General features: G+C 40.8%; 1 protein-coding gene across 2 annotated transcripts in view; it reads left to right on the forward strand.

Moving 5' to 3' along the window:
• Positions 1-2,185: 2,185 nt before the first annotated feature.
• GMDS (GDP-mannose 4,6-dehydratase) overlaps positions 2,186-27,436 on the forward strand; it is a 409,857-nt gene continuing 384,606 nt past the window's right edge. Inside the window, exon 1 of one of the 2 annotated variants that reach the window (XM_080579299.1) lies at positions 2,186-2,454. In XM_080579299.1, coding sequence (XP_080435425.1) covers positions 2,333-2,454 — 122 coding nt within the window. In that variant the 5' untranslated portion in view covers positions 2,186-2,332. The remainder of the gene's footprint in view (positions 2,455-27,436) is intronic. The other variant, XM_080579297.1, reaches the window with a different exon arrangement.

Raw genomic sequence — 27,436 nt, forward strand, 5'->3', positions numbered from 1 at the left:
TTGGAGAGTTAGTCAAGAAAAATGCTATATTTGAAAAAGAGTTCCAGTGGGTTATTGGACAAACAGGGGCACACAAAATTCTGTTTGGAGGGTGACCAAAAAAAGCCTCTTAATTGCACACGAAAGCCCAATGATGGGGGCTCTTGATCTAGTCCAGCTTCAGGCCTTGCACTGTCAGCACCTCTCTTTGCTTTCTTGAGCAGAACACAGAAAGAAGGCCAGCTTTACTTTGGAGTACATTTAAGAGACTGCCAGCAAAAGCTAGAAATTATGAGCTTTTCTTGCCAGAAAAAAGGATATTTCTTCATGCATCGCTTTATGCAGCTCTGATCTAGCAGGAGAGTGAATGATCTATATAAACAAGTAAATAAAGAAAGCCCGTTCTTCATTTTCTCCAGTGCTAAATCTTCATTTTTTAAATAAAAATAAGTTTTGTGCCTCATTCCTAGCACAAGGAATCCTTCAGTTCTCAGAATTGTGTGCCTTTTTATGTCTCCAGTGTTATTTTAAAGCTGAGAAGACAGAATTCATATCATTTGACGTGTTCCTTGTCTTTCAGATCTGAGGTTGTACACCTATATTCAGCAATCATTACTGGAATGAAAACAGTTTGCAGAAGTAGTAGGCAATATTGTCAACTTTATAAAACTGCCTGTGTCTAGGAAAATTCTTCTCCTGAACAGATATTATGACCATGTAACTCCTGAGAACAGCCAGCATAATAGGTGGAAGAGACAACAGTCTGATTTTGGGTTTATTGCAGAATTCTCTCAGTAGCCTTTTTAATATTCTTCTTTACTCTTTTTCTTTCTTGTCACAAGTAAGATCAGTGCTGTTCTGCTTCACATGAGGTATAACAAAGACATTTTCTGGCAAGTGAACACTGTGTCTCAGTGACAAGAGTCCAATTTGGTCTCAGTTTATTTGGATAAACGCTCTAGGGAAATCTTGTAAGTTAACCAGGCAGAAGTGTGCTACAAGAAGTTGGTTTTCATGTCTGCAAAGGGACTTTATCAGCTAAGTTGGTAGGCTAGAGAAGAAACAAACAGCATAAAACTACATGCTTAAGTCTGATCTCTCGTTCTACTGCACTCTTCCACCACCTCCACAAAATCCTGTCTGAACATCACCTGAGGCAGCAAGCACCAAGCTTCACTTTCTGCTCTTTCATAGAGATCGTGGCAGCCAACTCCCCTTCTCACCAGACACTGGCAAGGATAGCAAATAATGCTTGAAATGGCTAGATAGTGTTATATCATCTAAGTTGGCCAATCCTCTCAAAATGAAGGGTTTCTCGTAAAATTTCCTGATGCTGCAGAAATGGTGTCACTGTTGAGTTACTCAAAACTTTGTTCCCAATTCTGGGAATGGCAAAGATGCGATGAACATGGGATGTGCTATCAATCTAAAGATCTACTAGTATGTTAGTCCTGAATTTAAAACTGTTAGGTCTTGCCTCACCCCAGAAAGCTTTGGAAACAAGATGCTGGAATGACACTGTTGGGATGAAATCTTGCAACTGATTAACCATACAGGGCAACCTGTAGTTGCAGTTACTTCACTCTATCCTAGATTACTACTTAGTTGAGACTGAAGTAACGAGGAGATTTAAACTGGGAGTATGTAGTGACAATGTGCAAAAAAGCTTTGAGGATTTCAGAGTATAGTTCCCCTTGAAGAGTAATGTTTGACCATGCACACTAATGAGCCATAATAAAATAGTAAAATGATAATAACACACAAAACCCCAATTATTTGGATGTGTAGAGGTCCTGCCATCCAACCATGTAATATAGAAATCCCGTTCTGACAGCCTTCGGAGATTAACGGTGAAATATCAACAGGCCTCTTTTTTATCGTTTATTACTTTTTGGATTACGTGGCTGACTGAAAGTCAGGGAGGCGGATGGGGCGAGCGACCAAACGTTACAAACCGCCGCTACCCCAGCGCGGCCGCCCGCTCCTCCGCGCCGCAGGGGGCGCTGTTGCGCGGCCGCCCCCCCCCCCCCGCAGGACAGCCCCGCCCCTCCCCGACACGCGGTCAGGAAGTCGGCGGCCCCTCCGCTGTCCCTTTAAGGAAGCGCCGGTGGCCGCCGATTGGCTGCGGGGCCGAGCGGGGCGGGGCCAGGCGAGCGGGAGAGAAAAGCGGGGCGCGCTCCCGCAGCCGCTATCCCCCCCCCCCACGCACACCGCGCCCGGGAGCGCGCTTGGCGGGGGCCGTGCCGGCGGCGGGGCTGCACCTGCGGGCGGGGCGGGGCGGGGCGGGGCGGGAGCCGCGAAATGGCGGCGCGGAGGCGGGCGAGCTGGTAGCCCCGGCCGGTAGCCACAGCCCATGTGCGGCCGCGCCTCCGCCCCGGGGCTGCCGCTGCACCTTTCCCCGGCGGCGGCATGGCGCAGGGAGGCGAGGAGGGGTCCGGCAGGAAGGTGGCTCTCATCACCGGCATCACCGGGCAGGTACGGATGGGAGCCGGGAGTGTTTGCCCCCCCGGTCGGGTGGTCGGAGGCACGCAGCCCCCTGCGGGCAGCAGGGGCTCGGGGTGCCCCGTCCTGCAGGTGGGTGTGAGGGGGGTCCCTGTGGATCCTGCGCCCGGAGTTGCTAGGGAATCGTCAGCCCAGGTGCGCGCTGAGCTTCAGCACAAGGCAGCTGCACCTGTTAGAGGCAACGCGAGGGGCTGGAGGTAGTGCTGGTGGAGCCCTTCCACCTGGAGGTGCCAACGTGGTGGTGCAGGGCAGCCTGCCTTGTAGGTTTGTCCTTTGCAGGCGTGTTTCCCGCTAGCACCTGTCCCTCTGCATCCCGGGCATCCTTGCAGTCAGCATCTGCTTCCTGCCCAGGGTGCATGATGCAAGCAGCTCCCGAGGCTACTTGTTTTGTATTCCTGCAGGTTCATTGCAGTCCCCGTTTTATTTTTGGTTGCGTTAATCATAGGGATAGCAATGCGCTCAGCAGAAGGTGTGGGAGAAAGGTGGCATGAAAATAAAAGTGTTTGCCTTGCAGCATTTCCTGCTCTGTCAAAAAGGATGCACCAGTGGTGAGTTTTAACCTTGTGAGACCTGCAGGAGTATTCATGTACAGCATCTGCAGCTCTCACTACCATCAGGCAGCTTGGATGTTTGGTTGGGCTGTTTGTCCACGCAGAGCTTGACACTGCTGCATCTTTGCTGCCAAGTGGGTGCTAAATGAAAGTTGCCCTGGACTTCCTTAATCAACCTTACTTCGCAATGTAGATGTTGCCCACTGCCTGGAAAAACTGCTCTGCTTGCACACTATTTCTTAGAACATGCTGAGTGACATTTGCTTGTAGGATGTATCTTTTGTGATGGGTAGAACCTGTTAAGTAGGTAACATGGGACAGCAAACATAGTTACTTGTCTTAGAATCAACGGATCAGCTTTCTTTCCCTTATGGTTTGCATTTAACCAATGACACCTTCATACGTGGAAGAATTTCTTCCCCTTCAATGGTGACTTGTCCTGGAATGCTTGCAGATCCATCTGTGAGGTACTGGTGTGAATTGGTTGGACTGTGGAAAAGTGTATGTGAAAACAAGCATGTTAATCCTGTACTCTGTAATGATGTTAGTCAATGCTTCTGTCTTTTGTAACGGAAGAGCCACGTGACCTTTGAGGGAATAAATCAAGCGACAGTACGGTGTCATAGCAATTTTTGTCTCTTATCAAAAAGAACCTGGACTGTGCTTTGAATTTCATTAGCTGTTTTTGTTTTAGCTTGTTATATCTATTCTCGTGTGTTCTTAAAACATGTCTCGGTGTCACCTTTTCCGATAGGTGAGTGACTGTCTGCCAAGAGCGGGTTAAGAAATCCTACCAAATGGCTGTCTGACAAGGAGATACAACTGAGTCTGAGAAAAAGGAGGAAAAAAAAGCTAATCTGTATATACTAACATCTTTACTTGGTGATTATTTTTAGCAAGAGCACAGACAGAGCTTTCCAAAGGACTACTTAGATGAATAGTCTTCTGGTTCATTGACAGAAGTGTTTCTTTTATCTAAAAAGTTAGAGGACTCTAGCCATAGAGGTATTATTTTTTTTTTTTTAGTGCAGTGTTCTGTGTGCTACCTTTCCTTATTTTCAGTGCAGCTCTTCTATCTTAGTTTAACCTTTGTCAGGCGTATTTTTTCAGTGTTGAAACATGCAGGGATTCAGAGCTGGGAAAGGCCTAGAATACCTAAAAGTAAGCCAAAGAGTTTGGGTGCCTTAGTGATGAGACAGTGCCAACTCTTGGCCTAGGATGAAAGCTTTATGCTGGGAGCAACCTCTTTCTGGGTCCTGTAGTTTTCCATTATTTTGAGATCTACTACTAGGAATAATGGTCTGTCATCTGTTCTTAGTTGAAGTTTAAAGGATAGTTGCTGTAGTATTTGTTCCTTGCCCTTTTTATTACCTGTCATTATTTTCACTTAATGACTTCTTTGTTGGAGAGGCCTTACCCGGAAATGGGAGACCTGGATTCTGTTTCTTCCTTATCTGAGAATGGGCAAAGTTTGTGTGTCCTACCTTCCAGGAGAACGTTTTTAAGCTTAATTATCGTGCATAGAATGCACAAACATGTTAAAGTGGAAACGAGCTCAGGCTTTGTCTTTTCTAGACAGTCGTTTTAATTACTGGGCTAAACAGAGTTGGTCTCTCTTTGCATTCTTGCTTGGAATTGGAACTCTTTCAGAGTGGAGAAATAAAGGCCTGGATCCCTTCAGGCTGAGGAAAGCATAGAACAGCATTGGATAGTAAACTAATCTTATTCAAACTGAGGCCCTTCTCCTGCAGGATTTTTTTCTTTTGAGAAGTGAGTTGGCACAGTTGCGTTATGTAAGGAGCCCGGCTTTTGTTTGCGTGTGGCCAGTGTACTCCGAGACTGCTTGCTGATCTAAGGCCCCATAGAGCCTGGTTCCTGGAACGAGGGTTGGTGGGAGATAAATACTGAGCCAAGTGGACCGTGACAGTTCTAGGCAAATGTAGAGTTGTGCTTTTGTGTTAAGAAGTTGAATGAAGTGCTGCTTGAACTGCAGTGGCACCTCCTGACTCAAGATGATGCCACAGCAGGCATGCTTGATCATAAACATTGAGATCAAACACCTCATTACGTTTCTGAGAACTTCCAAGTAGTCGTGAACATCTCAATTATCCTTCTCTTCCGCTGACGAAAGAGGGGATTTTCATCCTGTTATGATGAAGGAATTGAGCCCAGGTAGGACTGTATTTTCGTGATACAGGAATTGTCCTATGGTGCAGCTTTTAACTGAAGTATGCCATGAAGACATGGTATAGCTGCATCTTATGAGTTACCAACTTCTAATGGGACTCACAAGGCTGTGGAGGATGACAGAATAGGATGGACTATCTGCACATCTTCCTCTGTATAGTGAATGGAAGCTTATGGCATGTGCCTGCTTACCTGCACCAGTCGGTTAAAAATGGTTCATGCAGCTTGCTTTCTTCATCTTGTATCTAAAGGAAGTACAGGCTCTGCAGGGTTCAACGTGTAACTGATAGGAAAGAGGCTGTGACCTTGGGCCAGATAACAAAATGAGGTTGCAACAACTTCCTCTGTATAGTGAATGGAAGTTTGTCATGTGCCCGCTTACCTGCACCAGTTGGTTAAAAACGGTTCATGTGGATTACTTCCTTCATCTTGTATCTGAAAGAAGTACTGGCTCTGCAGGGTTCAATTCCTAACTGATAGGAAGGAGGTTGTGACCTTTGGCCGAATAGCAAAATGAGGTTGCAACATGGATGGTAAAGCCATAAGTGAAAATCAATTCATGGTCAGGAGTTAAAAGGCATTCTGGTGCCAAGAGCTGGACCATAGTCTCTGTGAAATTATAGTATATAAATGAATCTCTACAAATCCTGTGTTTACCAGTGGGGTTGGGGTGAAATTGGTGTCATTCTACCACTTGCATTACTGATAAGAGACACTAGCATGTAACCAGTGGTGTTACATACTCCTGTTGCAGCACTGAGATTTCCCTTATCTGCCTTCTCACACCACAGCAGTGGGGCAAACTGCACTTTGCTGTTTTGCTAAAGTGACCTCTGGTCTGAGTAACTGCTGTATTTGGATGGATAAAATGCTTCTGAAGTTTCACGTAGATACTGGCCTGCTGGTAGGTTACTTCTGAGAGTAATGTGTAGCACTCTTTTTTTCATTGAAGGAAAAAATTATTTTTGTTGAAACACATGCCTCTTGTGTGTATTAAAATATTTTTTTAACAAATTGTGATTTCTTTAGATGGATTTTTCCACAATGCAAAATGTGGAAAAATACTGGACTTCTCAAACTTTGGTACTTTGAAGAGCTATTATATGAAAATAATTTTCTTTTGAGTCAAATACCAGCCTAACTAACATTTACTACTGAATATCCAGATCTTTACCTCCTGTCTTGTCTCCTGTTTGGGGAAGCTGCTGAAGCAGTGCTTTTTGACAGCTTTGTTTTCTAGGCTCTATGACTAAATATCTGTTAAAGTTGCATTTAAATAATTCTGGGAAGTCTGATTCCACTGCAATCAGTCTGATTGTCTTTCTGTACACGGATGCTTGTAAGAATATTTAGATGTTTGATTTATTGGAGAAATACCAAAAAATATTCTGGCTGAGTCCAGCAACTAGGTTATATTGATGTTTCTTTTTTCCCCTTCTGTCGCTGGATTGTGAGCTGTGAATAACATTTATCTTGTATCTGGTGCTGTCCTGCTCTGCTTTACCTGGAGAGATGGTAAGATAAGAGTTTGTGGACCAATAGGATGATCATTTAACTTGTAAAGCTAGGCTATGAATGAAGCAATACACTAGAACTCATGTCAATACGAGGCCAGAGGCTTTTTTCAAATTGTATACAGTGAAATAGTTGTTTCTGCTTTGTAAATAAGAGCGCTTTTAGCAGCCCTGCTAGCACCAGCTTTTGTGCAGTTGCCTGCATTTCTGTCAAATTCACCTGCTTTGGTGAAACTCAGGGTTTGGTTGAGCCTTCTTGAAGATGCTGCCATAAGCGTAAATATAATTGAAAAGCAAGTGTGTGCATAAGTGCCATAACATTTTCTTTAATTGCTTGATGTAGGGAGAAAATAGGTCCTGCCTATGATTCAACTTTGTGCACTACAAGGACAAGTTGCACACCAAACCCATATGCACTGCAGACTCCATACAGGTGTTACGGTTCATAGTTGGAGAAAGGTGAACTGTATTGACAGGGACAAGAATCACGGAGCATGCAGAATTTACTGTTGTGAATTGAAGGAAGTTTTAAAATCTGGCTCTTAAGAATGAAACAAACAAGACAGACTGCGAGGTAAACTACTGGTGCTAAGAAAATGACTCAATTTGTTTTTTTATCTGTGTGTGTGTATATATATATATAAAATGAAGCAGCAAATGCCTCGTACAGAGGGTGACTATAAAACTTTGATATGCTATGGGTAAAGCAACTTTTTCTCAGAGTTTTTTTTTTAAACAGTTAAGAAACACTTGAAGAAGCTGTTCTTTTAAAAGTATTGTGATCAAGTGGTGAGGTAGGACTCCTTGTCATTAGGAAGTTTGTGTGTACCTGGAAAGCAAATGCAGAGAACCATTACAGCATGCTGTACCAGAGAGGACACCTTTTGTCAGGTGAAGGTTAGGGTCTGAAGGATTGCTTTTCTCCATAGAAATAGCAGGCTAGATTTCGCTGAAACTGCATAGGCTACATGTAAAGGTATGGGTAAGCAGTGCTGCCTCTGTTAAAACAGGCACTGTCTTGGTTGAAACTGGGTGCTCTTGATTTCAGTGTCAGTCTTTGAATAGCCAGGAGTTGTCTTGAGTGAGGCTTTCAGAGGTGTTGAACATCTTTGTCTTAAAGAAGGAGGCACACTAATTCGGGCTCAAATTGAAATAGAAGAAACATAAATTGAACTTGAGACAGATGCCTGTGTGTGTGCTTATATTTTAAATGGTGAGGGTGGTCAAGCCTTGAAATAGATGGCCTAGAGAGGATGTAGCGTGTCTATCCATGGAAATATCCAAAATGAAATTGGATATGGCCCTGAGCAACCTGCTCTAGTTCATCCTGGCTTGCTCATGGATCTAGGACTATGATCTAGAGGTCTGTCCCTTCTGATGCCAACTTAAGTGATTCTGTAAAACCACCGTAGTATCAGAAGCTGAACACCCACAATCTGACAAGAAGGTGTTACAAGTGCCTAGTGAAGTTTTGCAGCACATGAATGTCTGTGGGGTGAAACCCAAGCTTACTTAAATTAAAATGAAATACCTGGAGTTATATAAAGTGTTGCCATTATGTTTCACCCAAAACTCTAGAAGAAATGGTCTTGGAAAATGTCAAACAGTGAAACAGGAGGCTAGAATACTATCTGAAAGCACGGGCCCTATTTTAGAAAATATGCCAGAATTTCTTCCTCTCAGCCCTTCCTTTGAAGGGAGGAGGACTACCAGTTGCTGTAATTCACCTAATGCATTGACTTGTTATCCAAGGCAATTACAATTAAACGGTCTTCTGCTTTACTACCTTTCAGCTGTTTCATGCTCCACAACTCTATGCAGACTGGCAGGGCTTTTATCTTCTCCAAGAGCTGAGGGTCCAGCAGGTGCTGTCTGTGCCTGCTCAGAGGAGCCCAGCTGTATACCATTACCTGCAACAATGCGTAATGCAGTTGGTGGGGGGGTGTTTGAAACAGGTGAGCTACAACACTTTCATGATAAAGCATAGCTGATACAGGGTTAGTTCGTACACCTGTCTTGAGGTGTTAACTTTTTTTTCTTTTCATCTTTGTGCAGCTTTGCTCAGTGTTTATGGCTGCTATAAAGTCTATTCTCTGGCTGGTTACTGGAGATGGAAGTCCTGGTGAAGCAGCACCGATCACAGGTGTTGACTCAAGGACCAGTGGAGGCAATCCAATTCCTTGTGTTTGAACAGCATGTGCACAGGACATGGACTGTAAAGCATTGTCAACAGCAAGTGAATTATAAATTACTGCATACAGTAATATGTACCTGATAGAAAAGTAGATAAATTTTCTGGAATGTATTCAGTATTTTACAGTGTTAAAGTATACTCTAACTGTGCGAAGATATGAAAAAGATAGAGGCATAGTACCCAATCTGTGTTTGGGAAGCTGACTTGTGCTAAGCAGTGTTTCTCATGAAGGTTTATGATGTGGATAGCCGTGGGGAGCTATTGTCACTGCTGCCCAGACTGACGAGGAGAGCAGTGTATCCCATTACCAGCAGCATATGGATTTCTTAGTTTCTTTATTTCATTTTTTTAAATAAAGACTGGTGACCATCAATGTAAACAGTTCCTGTATTTCTGTATTTTCTAAAATTTTAGGGTTCAAGCATCTTTCTCTATATACCTACAGCCAATACAAAGTGAAGAGATAATTCCCTTCTTCCTGTGATATAATGCTCTCCCACTAAGCTTTGGTCTTGTTTCTCCTCTGATTGCCTCTTTCACATTATTTTAGCTGTTGAGCTTTCTGCAGAAGGGAGTCTATTTCCTAGAAAACAGGTAGCTATGCAGTAGGACAAGGAAAATGGAGTACTGCCTGCTGTGGCGGACTGTGTGAAGAACAGAAAGGTTACCGATCTGATTCCTGTGATCCAAGAAAGCTTCGCAAAAGGTTTTTCAGTGCAGTTATGACACTGGTATTCATCCTAGCATTAATTCTGTTTTCCCCATCTTATTTCTCTGAAGAGTGCTGTGACTGAGTCTGAGTTTCTTTACGCTTACCTGTGCTTTTATTTATTCTTTGTTATAATGCTCCGTTGGTGAGGCATGAAGTACTTTCTCTCTTGACAATTTCTCACACCTTTATCCCAGCTTCTTTAGGCATTTGAGTCTGGACATGAATCCTGATTAAGTTACCTGTTCTTACAAACTTGTCAGCTCTGCTTCCCTTTCTATGCTGTTGCATTATAACTCAGGCTTGTTTTAGAAAGCATCATTCCCTTAAACCAAAAGGTGAATGATGTGAGAGAATGTTGACATAATGGTAGGTGTCTAATTTTTTCTCACAAACGCATATTATCTTGCTCTAAATCTCTTCTTGCTACTTTGGTCGCTTTTTAGCCAAATGAGCAAAATAAAAGCTTTTTCTTAATGTTTCTCACCTCCTCTCGTATGAATGCACCAATTTTTATTTTTTTCAGTACCTCAGTTAAGGAATTCCTTTGGGTTCTTATTGTGTATGAGCCCATTCTGTCTAAAATACTCAACGAAGGAAAGTTATAGGATAGTGAGAAAGAAGAGTGGAATTCTCCCATCTGCTTTCTAACTTATTAGAAAGTTCTTACTGTGCTTTTTTTTGTTTCTAGGGTGTGCAGTTTTCACAATCTAAATCCATACTGAAGCTTTTGTAAAGCCTGGCAACTTGATGTAAGCTGTATAGTCTCTTGTCACCTATGCCTTTTATGTGTTCTTAAGCAATTAAACTTCTTCACATGCAATATAAATGTTGTAACAACTCTTGTTTGTTCACAAATGCACACAAGTAGGATACCTAAGTCAGGCTTTCTTCAAGAGTTTTTGTCCGTTATTTTAAGACAGCGAAAAAAACAGAATGGGAAACAGTTTTGCTTTGCAAATCAAATGTCATCTGACAGGAAGCAAATTGTCTAAGGATGTGTCTGACTTTTATCTAGTTGGAATCTGTTCGGTGACAGGTTTCGTTGAATAGCATTTCTCACTACCAGGAGACAACTCTATTGCATTGAGTAATGGTACAGCTTGCATCAGACAGTCAAATCAATCAGATAAAAGTTGATGGTATCGCAACAGCTTAGTACTGATGATCAGTAAAATACAGTGATCCAACAGGTATGTCAGCTACAAAAATTACTTGCCTTGGGTGTGGGATGCTGCAGATCTTTGTTTTTTGGAAAGTTTCCTAGAAGATAAACTAGTTGGTGCTATGGTTACTATAATTGAACACATTTGAAATAATAGGAAGAAAATATGCTTGCTCTGGAAAAAGCCGACTCTTAAATGTGGTAAGATATTCACCTTTCTATGAAAGCTTTCTGGTTTTAGCTGTCATTTGACCCACTTATTGCTGCTTGAGAATTCCTCTCTAAGGGGAATTCCTACAGTCTGTCATAAAATCTAATGTGGGTTTGCAGGGGGGGAATTGTCTTTTTGAAACTCTATTCAGGTGCTTTTGCTGTAATGACAAGATACTGTGTCTCTGCTTTGTATCTGACACCTGCATAGCTATTAAAGACGTGCCTCTTGGCTTTTTCATTGTTCAAGTTAGAGGAGATAACCTTTTGTATGTGATATACATAATGCTCAATCTGTAAACTTCCACCTTTCAGGATGGTGCATCTCTCAGCCACATGCTTTTGCACTGCCAGGTCTACTGTCTGTTCTTCTGTTCTTATGTATTTGAAAGTATTTTGAGGTGGTATTTCGCCAAACTGTATGGGAAGTCTTAAAAACATAGCCAAAACAAACAAAAAACAAACACAAAAACAACACACACGAAAAAAACCCAAATCAAAAAAAAAAAACCTAGCAACTTGAAAATAGGAGATTATTACTCAGACTTTATGTATGGACCTATGCCAGAAGTAGTTTGAACATATTTCCCACTCATGAAACAGTAAATGAGCCTTTCCTAAGGTGTATAGAACAATATGTATGTGTAGAAGAGAAGAAAGCCCCAAATCAGGCAGGGAATGCTTCTGACTGTTCCTATGTATGCACACTGTTAATGACTTTTTTGTTTCTAGTCTGATACATTGCAATCCCTTCTGACTGCTCCTATAGTCCCTCTCTGTAAGTGGCTGGTGCTATTCTGGAACTGGGACACACCATCTGGCTGTTTAGGCTGCTACTTGTCAAATTGCAGGCATCCTATGGTAGGAAGTGGGTGTGCCTCTTTCTAAACACTTCATGCATGCGGGATCTCCTCAGATGCATTAGCAATGTCAGGCTTCATTAGTGATGCTGGTGGTGACCTATAACATCATTTTAGTTGCTATTTCTTTTTTAGATGGATGAACAGCTACTCTTTTCTTTTGCTGGTGTACTTGCTACCTTTGTCATAGATACAGCTCTCTAAAAGCATAAACATTGATGTGGAGAAGGCTGTTTTTTCAGATGCTGAAATTTCTGGCAAAGCCTTCTGGATTTCGTACAACTAAATAATTGTGGTTTTCATGTCAGTGTAATTTTTCCCATGATTATAAGGTAGTAGTCTGTCAAAATATTCATGCCAAAACTTAGCATGCTGTTTGCTTCTGAAACTAGAATATCATTACAACTCTGTAAGATGTGCAGTATAAAAGGGACACAGAAGACTTCAGGTTTGCATACAGAAGTCTGTATTCTTTCATCTCATAGATGGTATGCCCATACCAGTAGCTTTGTGAGATGTTTCATGGGAATGGTTAAGAAGACACAGCCAAGGAGCCTCTTTACTGAAGCTGAACTGGCTGTTCCTGATCAAATGTTGTTTTGCAGAGCCCCAAGCCTGGTCTGCACTGGTGGAACTTGGCAGTCTCTGTTGCTTACAAGTTGATGTTTTTTATCATGTCCTCACCTCCTCCCACTGCGCTTGCAGCAATGCTAGAGAGGGAAAGAGCAGTTTCAGAATGACTGGCCTTTGAACAGCTGCAGAGGCTCTGCTGTTGTAGATCTGCAGACTCAGTAGCATATATCCTTTCATTATTGAAGCTGAAATAGTTGCAGAACTCTTCTTGAAGATGGGAAGGCAAGGAAGTCACAAAGACTAAGAGCTAAACTTCAGTTTATGCTCTTTCCAGCCCATTTTAGGGAAATAGTCATGCTCATAGCTGTTCCTGCATCTGTGGATCTGTGGCTATGTGGTTTTGCTTCATGTATTTGATTTCTATTTAATGCATATCAGGTCATTGTAGGAAATTTAAGAAGTTTACATTCCCATGTTCTTATTGCAGCCTTTTCTGTTATAAAACACAGTGCAACTGTTCCAATCCTTTTTTCCATTTTGAAACTTAAGGAAACTTACGATTAGAATGAGAGAGGAATTTTTTCACTAATTTGCAAATTTTTCATTATTAAAGAATGAAATAGGAGTCTTACTACTGTCTCTAATATTTGCTGTGTTTTTATTAATATTCTTGTACTTTTGCAGAATGTCATGGTGTAGAAAAAACATTGCAGAAACATTATTGTATGATTTTTTTTTAATTTAGGAAGTGTGGATAGAATTTCAAATCATTACACTGTCTATTGTGCTGCTTTTTAAACAGTATGAAAAACTGGACTTTCTTTAAATTGGGAGGTAACACTTAGATGGGAAGATGCTGACTGCTTATTCCTCGTGCAGTCCAGTTTAGCTTTGCCACATGCATGCTGACAGTCCTTATCACCTCCAGTATATCACAGCTATCTGTTACCTTGATCAGTTAATGGGAAGCATAACACGGACTTGGCAAATAGAAAGCATCCGGAGCCTTTACAGTACTAAAATTCCCTGAGCAGTAATACTGTATTTATTTTGATAAAACTGAAAACTGTAAAATAATGGTTTAAGTTATTGCTGATTCATAAATATTTTTCTTAACATGGTGTCTAAAGAGTGAAATGAGAGAATCCACATGCATTTGAAATAATAGACAACCTCCCAATCATTAAATGTTGTAGCTGGCATTTGCGGAGGTGGACGTACAGCTTACTTCTGACACCAGTTAAGTAGGCTGAGTTTCTGTTGGAAATACTTTGTGTGATTTACAGAAATGTGTTGGTGAACTTGCACTAATTAATTGAAGCTGTTTCGTTTCCTTTGTACGAGCTTGTGTTACTAGTAGATGGGTTCTGTCACTTCAAGTGGGAACCTCCTTGCTTACATGTCTACATCTCAGCAAGTTTCCAGGTAGCTGTTTAGGTGAGTGAGAGTCATCTAGCTGATTAAGTTCAGAGTGCAGGCTTGTTTTATCAAGTGCATGTTCCTACCTCAGGATAAGGAGAGTTGTGCTGTAACTTGTATTGGCTATACGGATGTTTGCTCTGCTGACTGTGAAAGGTGCTCAGGGTGACCACCTGATGGAGTTTATGCTTGTATTGCCCCACGTAGCACTTCGTTCTGTAATGAGGAAGCATTTATTTTATTTGAAGCACTCTATAAGATAAGCAAATGAGTTTCACTTGTAGTCTTGTTTCTTGTCGTAATTCTTGTCGTAAGGAGAGCTTATACAGTGAATGTGTGTATACACAGTGTAAAAACACTCGGTCCCTTTTTTAAAGATACTGTTCTTGTGGGACTGCTGCTTTGGAGTTGATCAGGAGAGGGACGGTGCTCCCAAGTTACTGGCAGTTTCCTAAGCACTCTCCACATACCACTGCAACTCTGCCACTGCCGACCTTCTCTCCATCCCTGACCCTCCGATTTTTCTGTTTGAAGACTGACCCTCTAGTCTTTCTGTTTAAGAAACCATCCGGTGTGTTTGACTTCCACCTTACCTGGCCTCATTGATGTCTCATGTTACTCTATTGTGTGTACCGTAACTTTTGTCTTAAACCATGCACTTAGCCAAAAATGTAATGGTTTTGCTTCCAAAACCCTCTGGAGAATTCAGGCATTTCTGTCTATTGGTTTACTGAGGCTGTGGCATTTCAATGTAAGCTAAAGTCTGTCCATATTCCCCTCATAAAATGTTCCTATAACTACTTACAAATATTGGCATCTACCATATGGCCTGTGTGTGTTGAAGGACAGGATGGGGCCAATTTGTAGCTCTAGATGGTAGGAAAAGGGAAAGGGTGGCCAAAAATCAATTAGAGATTCCTTCTGAAGGAAGTACAAGCCCACCTCCTTAAGGAAGGTCTAAAATCTTTTGAGTGATTTCAATATGCTGAGCAAAATAATAGTGGCTTGATCCTGACCAGTTCTTGAGTTTCAATGAAAGTGGTTTTGATGGATTTCTAATTGCTCTCATTAAAAGGATTTGATCTTATAGGAGTGTAGTTGGCTAGTTATCAACACTTGCCTCTCAATATGGCTTAGAGAGAGGTTTGAGATTAGTCTAGTAGTTCAGAAAGTTTTTATTTAGTTTAGTATTTAGTACCTTCAGCTTTCCCTCTAGTATGTCTGGGACTCTGAGGGACAGATGGATGAGAGAAAGGTTTGTAAATCTATGGAATAAAGTGCATTGCCTTTAAATCTCTCTAGTTACCCATCTTCCTCTGAGAAAAAGCTTCATTTTAATATGGGAAAACGAAAGAGATATACAAAAGCCCTGGAGGAAAAGCTACTCTATTTTTCCTACCTTTACAGTAAGGCTGTACTCTCTTTGGCATTACGTATTTAAGCTTAAAACATAGCTGTGGTCTCTATTTAGACACAATGAGAGGCAGGTAGGAAATCACACTATTAAAATTCAGTGTTTAATTAAGTAAATTGCCATATGTTACTGAACATAGCTAAGACATTACTGCTGTTCCTCACAGTTAGCGGTGCTAACCTTCTAAGCTAGTATGTAGTGTTCATTGTAATTAAACTTGGCTATTAAGTAGAATAAAATCCCAAATTCTTGTAATATGCCCAATGCATCAAACTATACTAGGAAAAGTCTTTATGGAGTCTAGTTTCATTCTGTTGTGAGTTTCTCAGTACTGTTTTATTTAAAAGAAGGTGCTCTTTCATTGCAGGATCTCTCCAGCAATATATCCCTGATGTGGTTAATTGAAAAGCTCCACTTGTTCATTCTTGTGTACAACAGACACAAGTCCAGTGGCAGCCTGAGTGGTCCTTCTGACTTTGTACAGGACTAGTCACTCAGTGCTTAGTACTTATACATTTTCTTGCTTGAAGAATCTCAAGTGATGTCTTCTCAAAAATGTTGCTGCTATTTTGTGTTAAAGCACACACGGTGTCCAAGTTACAAAGATTCATAGCTGTGAATTCTTTATTAGCATGCGGTTTCTTTGGTATACCTCTAATTCTTGAAGTACATATGCCAAAATAGGAAATCACACATTCTTATTTCCCCATTTCTTGCACTCCACCGTGTTTGCCTTGCAGTATTTACCAAACTGTCTTTTTAAGGTATAGTCCTGTTTGGCAATGATCATATCCAAAAGCAACTTGCAAATTTTGGATCTTATTATCCAGAGATTATGTATTAAAATTGACTCTTGCATTTTTACCCAGTGAAAACAGAAATGTTGCTCCCCATGGACAGAGGCATAATATGCTTGGTTCTACTGAAGGCAGTTTTCACAGCTGGGTGTTAAAGTCATGAAAATCAAACTGCTGACACAACCTGAATCATAGTGCCACAAGTAGCACTTCTTTGTTTTTGTATGACAGTTTCATTGGTGCTATTAATAGTTGGCTCCTTACAGGTGTTCACGTATAATAACTCTTAGAAGACAACACTTGGTAAGTTTTCAAATGAATCATGTTAATTCCAGGATTAATTTTTGCAGAGAGACCTTTTGACTCTTTTTTCCTTTTGAGGTTTTTAGTCATAAAAATCCATATGTTGAAAATCTTCATTACTTTTAATTCTTGAAGTGCAGCGTTCTGGTAGGGAAAAGCAGAAAACCTGGCTTGCTTGTGATAATGGGCAGCCTCACTCGATCTGATGTTTCCATTGTCAGTCTCCTTGGAAAAATACTGATTTCTCTAGTTTCACTGGTGTGCCATTGATACTCAGTTGGCAGGAGATCTTGAGAGTTAGCTAATGTATTACCAGCATTGAGGGAACAGCAGATCTCTGAGGAAAAAAGCCTATATGCTTCTAACACCATCAAGGAAAACTGAACAGAGTACAGCAGTAAAGATTTTTCTCAGCTATTGCTGGGCATATATACTGACAATGTCATGCGCTTTTAACAGAATGGATGACTGAATGCAAAAGCAGAGTTCCTGTTGCAAGACTTTCTATTGCTCCCTCTTGGTTCTGGTTTATGTAGTGGTGTTGGGAGAACAAAGGAGTGACTGTATATGTAGCTTGAATTTGGAATAATTTAGGTGGGTATAGTCACTCCTCAGACAGCTTGGTGAAACACTCTCTATAAAATGAACTAGAAAACTGTGCTTACTCCTATGGTTATCAATGAGCCTGAATTTAAATTAATTGAGCGTTGGTGCATTGCCTCTTTCAGGTAGTGCTGATTAATGCAATAATACATAGCTATCTTGACCTCTGGAGAAACTGAAGTAAGTTACTTGTTTCAGCACTGAGCAACTTTCTGTGTGGCTCCTGGCACCTATAAAGCAAACAAATCTTTGTTCAACTCTAGTTATAACCTCCTAGGGACTGCTGTTGAAACATGGCTAGCAGAAGTGGTGTGGTACCAATACATTTCCTTTTCTCCTCAGTCTGTACCTGAGCTTGTTGACATCTGTAAAACACATGTGAGACTTATTTGCAAATGATAATGCTTTACTGTGGATTTCAAAGATGTGTTGGATACTGTAGCATGCATGGGTATATAGTTGCACCTTTAAACAGTTTGGGTAATGAATTACTCGAACTCCATCTAGCCGAAAGTTCTTAGATTTTTAAGAGACTTTATAGGAGGAATGGCTTAATTAGCGTGGAGACCAGACTAGCAGAATTAACACTGTTAGCATACTGCCATCTTTGTTAATACATTTAACCACACTTAGTTCATTAATTACATGGAAAAAGGCTGACTAATTCAATGGAAAAATGATGTTGGGGAGGGAACAACAGAAGAGAAAGAGAAGGGAAAACTGTAAAGGTGAAGTTTCTGGTCTTGCTGCCTTCCAGTTCGCATTACTGCTGCTTAGCCCAGCAAAGACCAACTCCTCTGCTGTCAAGACAGAAGATTGGAGTTTAAAGATGGGATGGCCCATTGCAATGGGAGAGCGAAACTATGCACTTCACAAAGACTTTATTTTTTCAAGCAAGCTTGCTCCTGAGTTTAAATAAATGAATTTCTTTGCCTAGGCAGTGTGTGTGTTTGTATATGAGTAAACTTACTGATCTTGAAGTAATGGTTAAAGGTGAAAAATGACAGATTGCTTAAAGTTATCAGTGGCTGTTGAAACAAATTCTGACATGATTCTTGATTGTTTTAGTTGATTTGGTTGTCATTCTCAGTACTTCAACTGTACCTGACTTCTCCTTAAGCTTCTACCTTTCAACTATTTCCTGTGAATTCCTCATGACAAGATACAAACATTAGGTGAAAAGTCTAGTGATTAATGTTATTGCTTTAGTTAAGTAACGGGACCTTACGTAGACAGAAAGTGCTTCAGGTATCCTAAGCATTATCAAGGAGTGCTGCTCTTCTGGACATCTGTGAAAGGTGTCCAGGCCTCTTGGAGAAAATTTGGAGAGGACTAAGTCAGCCCTATACTACTTTTTCTATTAGTTAAAATTGCTGCCAAACATTGAAGTTTAAGATGGGCATAGAAATTTGTCTGCTTTGTCTGATCTTTGCGATTAGTGAAGAAACAGTGTGCGTGCGTGGTGATATGAGCAAGGAGATAAATTGTTGCTGAGGTGGGGGAAAGCAGAATGGTCCAGGGAAATGAAGAAAGTCCAAATTCAAAACCTGAAAACAGTGCTGTTCTGAACAGGACATGGTGCTGCTTCCCTCTTTTCCCTGAATAGGTCACAAGCCTCCTGATCCAGAAATCCCATAAAGGCTGTTCTGCTCTGCAGAATTTCATTCTATGCTGGTGTTACCTCCGCTCATGGATGGTGGTTTTACTGTGCTGCGTGGACCAACGTGGATACTTAATGGAGAATTGTATCCTGACAGACTGATGCCAAAGTGGTAGTTCTCTCCCTCCTATCCCAGCTGCAGCGTGCGGGGCTGTGCAGTAGTGGCAGAGGAAAGCTCTCCACCTAGAGGCAGAGACTGCCTTCCCACAGTCACCAGAGCAAGGCTGACCGACTTGGAAGATCTGCGCTTTGCCTAAGGGAAAGAGTGGCATGGTGGTTTAATAATAAAAGAGAATCAAGTAGCTATTAACTTTCCTGTTTAGTAGTTGGTTTCAGCCACCAAAAACCAAAGCCCTAGTCAGTGAGAAATAATATGTTTGGAAAGAAATTGTTTGCTCGAAGTGATATTCTTTTGTCTGCTCCTTGATTTGAGAGTGGGCTTCTAAAGAGCAGCTGTGCTCCTTACCCTGGCTGAAGGCAGTACTCTGATAAATGCGTTTCCCAACATGCTCTCTGGATGCACGGCTGCGCTTGCAGAATGGTATTGGTCATGCCTAAACCTGAAGTTTTTATCATAGGTAGAAGGGTGCATGTGTAAGCAGTAAGAAATTGTCTTTCTGGTATCTTAACTTCCTCGACCTTATTCTTGGGTCTCTTTTCCCGTTGGGTCTTTTCTATTTTGAGCTTTGTTACATGACCATTAGCTGCCTACCTCCTGTGCTGTTGGTTTTAGATCATTAGGAAAATCCCTCTCAGAATTGCTGTCACTGGCAGCTACAGCTGCCACTGTTTTTCCCCCCACCCTTTTCAAGCTTTCAAACTGATGGCTGACTTTAGAGCTGATGTCAGCACCTTAATTTCCCAAATTTGAGTGGGAAGGGAGAAAAATTCCTCAATGAGCAGTGTTCTGTCCAGATACAGAATTATGAAGCATGTCTTTCTAAACAGTGTTTCACTGTGTCACAGCTGGCATGCTATGCTGTGATGTAGTGCTGGGTAATGAGCAAAGTAATTCATGATACTTCTATCTGTCCTTCTCAGGGACTTGAGAAATTGCCAGTTTATTCCCAGACTTAAGTTTTTCATATGCCTGAAAAAAGCCACAAAGTTGGCAAACAACAGTTTCATTATTTTTTATTTGGGACTTAGTGTTGTCCAGATGTGTAGAGATTTACATACTTCTTCCATGCAGAAGAAACTGTAGAACTGTTGCATCAAAAGGTAACTTCAGGAGGTGCTAATATTTTTATCCAATCAAAATTATCTTGAAAGAATATTTAAAGTCATTTTCTCAATGTTACCTTTGAAAACTTTATGCATAAGCGTGTTCACTGGGATACAAAATAAGTTGCTGCAGAAGGAATGTATTGCTTTGGCTTACTGGCAGCCTTTTTTAAGAATCTTGGATGCTGATGGAGAATACAAGTATGTGTTTCTGTTTTTTGGCAAAAAAAAATATTCACTTTGGTTCCTGTGGAAAATATATGTTAAAGATTCTTGTTCTGTTGTCTTGACAAAGATCTTGGTTTAATTTCTTTTTTGAGGAGGAAATCAACTTTAATAGGAATAGGATGGAATCCTTGTGTTTTTACACGTCTGGGAGTGTTTTTACCTTTCTTAAGCATTTGATTTATTTCAAGTTTTGTAGTAGTAGCATATATACTTTCAGATTCCCTATATAAACTGAGCTGGTTTTCTGTTCCAATGTCAGTGAGAAAAGTTTGCTTATGGGTAACTGGCAGGACAATCAAGGATAGGGAAAACAAGGTAAAGTAGTACGTCAGTTTAGCAGATCTAGAGGAAACTGCTGGAGAGTACGTGATATTTGCTAAGTTACTTTTAAGTTAATTATTGCTATTGTGTGGGGATTTTTCTTACCATCCATCACTAAATCATCTTGAATTGCTGATGGCTCGATCAGTCCTTCAGGGAAGAAAGCTGCAAGTAAGTTAATACAGTTTCTATGACCAGACAACATGCGGTGTCCGTAGAACATGAATTGTCTTCTGTAGAGTTCTGCTACTGCTGAAACGGGTGAGCTTGGTAGCACTGCTTCTTAGGCTTGCAGAAACTTTCTCCTGAAGACTTGTGTTTTGCCGCCTTTGTCTCTTGCCAGGCTTCTCCGGTTGATCCTAAAATTTCCTACAGCCATCTGTTCCATAACTTTTCAGTCCAAACGAGCCAACTGTAATGAAAAATCAAGTGTGAGAAGGAGGGAGAAGTTTTAAAGGGTCGCATGATCTTACCACTTTGGGGTAGGGTCAGTAGTTTGGAGCACAGTCTCAAGTTCTTTTTTGAGATAAGGGCTTTTGTCTCTGGGCTATGTTAATAAACTCTTTTGAAAATGACTCTTCTTGGAGTCAAATAGGGACTTCATGGTGTTGCCTGTCTGACTTCTGAGGTTTTTCTTCATGCTGGCCATGTTCCAGTCCTTACAGCTTTTTCTTTTGCTAGACTTAGCATCCCTGTGGGCTTGTGAGGTATTTTCCAGACTGTTGTATTTGAGGCTTGACAGGGCTTTTCTTCTTCAGTGAGCTAGGATGAGGCTGGGGAACCAAAATGAAATCTGATGGTACCTCTCTTTTGACCTCTTTTGGTTTGTGTTATAGGTAGTTTGGATCAAGAGGCAGAAGAACTGTGCTGTAATCCTAAATGAGGACTGTTAGGAGTGGGTCAGCATTGTACAGGAGAAGAGAAATGGGGACTGGAAGCTTTGAAATAGAACTGAGGCAGGGGTCATCCGCTAGAGGTGGATGATTAAAATCATGCTGAACAAGCAGCTGGGCAAGAAGCTTGGCACTGGGTGCCGGCGAAATGGAGCAGGGGCATTCAGGAGAGCTGTGATGAGGGGCAGTACGGCTGATTTGGGCTGAGCAATGGGGCTGCAGCAAGAGTTTGGGGAAGGGATGGGTGGGGTGTCAGAGGTGGGTGAAGGGCTTGTAAAGAGAAACTGGGAAAGGGCATGTGAAGGAAGTAAGCCTGGGAGACTGGGTACCGGTTTGGAATTGGGGAACATCCTGCAGCTGAGATTTAGGTAAGCAGTAAGAGGGGGTCTGGATAGGGAGGAAGCTGTGATGGGAGGGCCTGGAGTCTTGTAGAGGGAAGTCAGATCAGCAAACTGACAAAAAGCTAGTGGAGAGAAAGGGTTTTCACTGGGTTGTTGAGCTGATCTGACTTGCCTTGTAGTCACATGCCTTCTTGCATGGGATGCAGAGGGCAGCCCTTTTGTGTCAGAAGTGTGGCTCTATACTGAGGTTTTTGAACCTCAGTTAACAAAAGTTAGTTTCTTCATGTTTTTTTTGAAGATGCTTAATACACTAAGAGCAAGGTTCCTGTAGCTGTTGCTTTGGCGTGTTCAGAATGTTAATGAGTTAGGGGTGTCCCTGAAGATCTCACCTAATGCCTTTGGAAAATGAGGAAGGCATCATTAATGACTGTCCAAGTCTTATATGTGATGTGTCCAGCACAGAAATGCCATGGCAGAGATGAGGACTCCTTGTTGGAAAGGATGCGATATTTCCCTGCATTTCCCACCCAGGTCGTTAGCAGCTAATGCTTCAGTTTTGTACATTCCTGTAGGGGGAAAACAGTTGGGCAAAACTATAGCCATTTTTATTGAAATGTTTTAAAGCACCTTGTCCTTAAATGCAAACTTCCTACAACACTTATGCAGAAGTAATCTGTTCTCTTAATTCATCCTTGAGTGCTTTATACAGTACGCCTGATAAATCTGTTGTCCAGTGCTAAATAGCACAATAGATGGTCCTTTTATTTGTTTTAACTGCCTGTTTTGCTGCTGTTGATCCGAGGTCCCAGAGCATGAGATGTCAGTAGAGCTGTGGATGTTGGTGAGGGAAGTTGGGCTGCATTTTGCTCTTGACCTGCCATGACTGACTGCAGCTATTAAATGCTCTGTGTTGACCAAGTTAAAAATGGAGCAACAGGCTTGCAATCAAAGCTGTCTGGGGTAGGCTGTTCATAGGACTCGCTGATTTCTGAGTAACAGCTTTTGACATTATTTTAATTGCTAAAAACAATGACTGCTATTTCTGTACTTAAAAAAGAAACAGGGATTGTTTGTCACAGTTGAAGTACACAAGCTCTGTAAATGCCACATGCTATGATGATAACCTTCTGTTTTGTGTCAGTGTATTATGCCAAATATGGTCTTTGTGCTGCAGTACAATGACAGTCCTCTTATGTTTTGGGGTTCTTAGTAGTGACCTTTTCAGTTTTGAACAGAAAAGTGCTGGAAATGTTGGATTCCTCCCAAGTGCCTTATGTGTGTGCTACTGTTCCTGTGGGTCCTCTGTAAATATTTTTCAACTTGGAGAATACAAAATCAACTATTGCATATTGTCAGCATGGAGCATAGTCTTCAGTTTAGATGTAATTCAATCTGGAAGTGACCCTTGAAAAATAAATTATTTGCTGAACAGGCAATCAGGTGCTATTCTTCAAAGTCGTTTGTACATAATTATAAAAAAACTCCGTGCAAAATAACGTACCTACGTACTGTGTTTAACGGGCTGCTGCATTTCATCTGGTGTGTGGGCCAGATTCAGTTTTCTAACTTCTGTCCATCCTATTCCTCCCTGAGAGAAGGAAACATGGAAGAACCGGGTCAGAGTGTGAAGCAGCAGGAACACTGCAGGGGTGCTGGAACTGCTATACTTGGTACTGATTGTGGGTGAGTAGCTCAGCAGGAGCTCTTTGGGAAGAAATGTGAGCAATGTAATGAATAGAAAGTGAGTAGAAAGATGCTGCAATTCCCTTTCTTTATCTGTTTCCAGAGGTTGAGGACCTTTTCTGACTGCCTGCAGTTGAGCTAGAAAGGAAAGAAAGGGAAAGAGGAAGGAAGGGCTTTCTCAATAAGGTGGATATTGAATCCAGCTGAGGCTCTTTCCCTCAGCTTGCTGGTTCCTTTGTTCTTCTTTCTGTCAGCAATGAGGCAGGCATTTAATGTGTCTTGGTGCATGTGCTTTCCTCTCATTCATTTTCTGGGGAATAAATATTAGCTTCTGGCAAACTTTTCTTTAAGATGTCTGGAGAGCTCTAGTCAGAGAAACAGTCCTGATTTTTGGGGGTGATCTGAAAGTTTTCTCCTTGGAATGTCGTCTTCGGGTATCTCTTCCCCTTGGGGTTGTAGAACGCAGTGGTGTTGGACTAAAGAGATGATGATTTGCTCCAGCGCACTGAAGAGACAAATGTCCACTGCAAAAGCTTGTCAAAAAACTTTCCATGACAAGTATATGTGTTGCTCCATTTTGGCTACTCTACCAGTGTAAAGCGAGAGACTGGGGGAGGTACAGACTTTGGTGTCCTTATTGGTGATACCAACATCTGGTTCCAGTGATAATTTGTCAGCGTAGTGATAAAATGAAGTCTTACTTTTATAGATTAAATTTGGCATATGTGGTTGGTTATTTCACCATTAGTGTGTAGATGGAGGCTGAGATTTGAGCCCTTCTCTGTGATAGTTGCAGATTGACAAATGTGCACCAGAGATCTCGTACTCTAATCAGAATGATGTCAGTCAAAAGCTTTGCTTTAAGTGCAGATTTTAGCCAGAAATGCTCGAGAGCTCTGAACTGCTACAGGCATTTCTACACTAAATGAAATGAAGTGTGCATATAGGTGTCTAATCAGTTTTGATGGTGTTCAGAAACTGCCTGTAGATTTATAATGTTGAATCAAGTGACTGCAGTATGTTGGATATGAATAAGACTTTGTTTAACCACAGAAAAGACCTTCACCCTAAATCTTGATTCTCAATTTGAGATTGAAAACTCTCCACTAAACTAAAACTTCAGCAGCCTGTTTGTAGGAAATGATCTCAGTACTTTAACTGTAATTAAAAGATGACATCTTAAAATCCCAAATTTCTGTTTATAAAAATATTTTTCACTTTTAGTAGGAATCAAACCTATGTATTTAGATTCATAGCAAACTTTTTTGTACAAACAAATTCATGTAAAGACTTTCTTAATTTAAGTCTTAAGTGATTCTTACACATACAGTGCACAAACAGTGATTTTTGTATTAGTGTTCCCTCAACAATACTTATTCTATGAATGTTAGCTGATTGCTTCTGAGAGAAATCCTATGACGAAACAACCTTATGAACCATGTGAAAATGCAGTTAAGAGTTAAAAGGGAGTATTATAGAGATAAAATGTTAAGAAATAACCTTAAAAAGAAACAACCTCTTTAGGTTAATGAAAAACTGACTCTTTTCAGTTTCTAACTTGAAAAACTAGCAATTTTCAACATTAGTTAAATATATTCAAGGTAGTGTGGTAACTTGTACTAGGTACATGGTGCTCCAACTATGAGAATTTGTTGTAGAGCTGCATCTTCAGTAAGTTAATGTTGAGAGAGTTTTTGTCTTTAACAAAGAAATAATAGTTTTTTACTAAAAACACACAAACACAAACTTTTAACCTTCTCGGGACTTCTCCACCAGCTGTTATTTAAACTCCTGTGCTCCTGCCTCATTAGGCTGTGCAGCTGAGACTACTGTACTCACCGGAAACCAGGGCATTTATGATTGAGTTCCTGTTATTGACTTGCTCTAGAGAAATGCCCAATTCCACTAGACATAGTACAGTAGGGCCACTGTGGGAGACTTGTGCTAATGCTGCTTTGACATTTTCAGACTGGCATTTTTATTTTTCTATTTCCAGGGTTATTTTCTTTATAGTTTTTTTCCAGATTTGTAAGTTTGTCAAGCAAAAATGACCAACCTTAAAACAATGTGTTAGCTGACCTGGGTAAATGGAGCTAGAAAAGCATCAGCAAATCTTTTTGCAATTATTTGAGCTCTCATTTTTTTTGGTACTTTAACGCTGAAGGTGAATGTTTCAGATGAATTGCTTATTGTGGGGTTTTTGAAGTAGTGGCTTAAAAAAAGTAATCTGCAGTGTAATGAAAAGAATAGAAAATAGAAATGCAAAGTATGTTTGCTACAGCTTTGTTACATTTGTTATACAGTAATCATTTAAACATAAATTCGTGAATCAGTGAAAGTACATTTATTTTAATTTTCAAGACAATCCGTGGCGTTCCAGAAAGTGTTGAAGGCTTCCTTCATTTTAATACTTTCCCACAATATAGCATTAATTCTGGCTTAGTGTAGTTTTATCTTTATTGGGTGTTATGTAGCTCATTATGTGCAAAGCGTTCAATTTTTTCATTTGAGTACTATGCTGAAATCCCTTAGAACTGAATTTGTTCCTGAGTGACCTAAATGTTTCTTTCCTTCAAAGATCTTCCATGCGAAAATAACTTAGTTGTAGTGAATGAGGGTTCCTATTATTGGGCAAAAGTAGCTTTGTTTGTGGATGTGCTTTCTTACAAATAAATGTGTAGAGATCCTGTTCTGTCTGTACATTTTCTCCTTATGTGAATGGTAGATGTTTTAGGGAAATCAGAATCTCTGCTTCTTAAAAACTAGGGTGCCTGTTGAGCCAAACCAGTTTCAATCATACAATGAAAGGCTCTTGATTTTTGTCAAATACTTAACCTTGATTTTTTGTATTCCCATACTTTTTAAGAAAATGAGTTAATTAGCAAAGCCTATACAAAAACCTGTGTATGTATGTGGTTTGTGTATGTGTATTTATACAGTGCTGTGAACTAGTAGTTTTCTGCTTGTTTACTCCATTATAATATTTTCCTGTGACTTGGGCCAACCTGGACTATATTCCAATCAAAAAAACAATTGGAAGTCCTTTTACTTAGAGCAATTTTAACTCTCCTGGGGGGAGAGGAGTGAAAATGCAGTTTCCAGCTCAGGAGCTGAGCTCCAACTGAAAGCAGAAAGGAAAGGTACTGCCTATCAGGTGATCACCAGTGTCACCAGTGTTTTTAAGTGTGGTGGGCAGGGGGGCTTCTTCCATAGCCTGCTTCGTTGTCTACATCAGCGGTGGCTTTATGGTGCTCCAAGTGGAAATGTTCCTGCCAGAAAGTGGCTGCAGGTCTCTTTATTCATATTTTAGATTGAACAGAAAACCTGGAAGAAAAACAAGTTTTCTAGAGTCACCCTGAGCTCTTAAAGAACTTGTTATTGAATTTAACAAGTCACATTCAGGTGAAGAAAATATTCTCTGTGCACCTGCTGAAGAGGCTGCTGTTGGGAGAGAATTCAATAAAGCTGTCCTAGGTATTGAGCTGCCAGCTTCCTTGAGTTCGAGGAACTTACCACCTTTCAAATATGTAGCAATCACTAGTCTGTTATTTGCAAACTTAAGTCTGCTGTAATTAAGCTAATTTTTAAGAGCTTCAGTTGTCTTGAATTGTATAATTGTTTAGAAACAATTAAGCATTTGTATTTAAATTATATCAAAATCCAGTTTAAAAAAAAAGTCCACCTTGGATAAAAAGTGAAATCTAGCACACTTGTTAGTTTTCAGAAAAATTCTTTATTAGAAAAGGTATGTGCATTGGGGGGGGTGGGGGGTGGAATTACATCAGTAAATGGCTGGTTTTACCCTCAGCTGTACAGAGCAGTTAACCTACTGCATTACCGCATTCAAACTCCGCATTTTCTTTTCCTGTTTTCTGCTCCTTGCACTGTAACAATGGGTGTGGGATCTCCTGCAGGAATTCAGGCAAATCTGGTACTCAAGCAAGTTCATCTTAGAAGTTAGATCCTCAAAACAATGCAGTTACAAACTTCTCTACAGTTACTAAACAACATTCCATCTCACCCTATTTTTTCTTGGAAATAGATTTTTATATCTTCCTTCAAGAAGTCCAGGCGTCCCTTGCATCTTTATCTGGCACAAGAGATTT

The sequence above is a fragment of the Anser brachyrhynchus genome (assembly GCF_964034855.1).
Source record: "Anser brachyrhynchus genome assembly, chromosome: 2".
NCBI lineage: Eukaryota > Metazoa > Chordata > Aves > Anseriformes > Anatidae > Anser > Anser brachyrhynchus.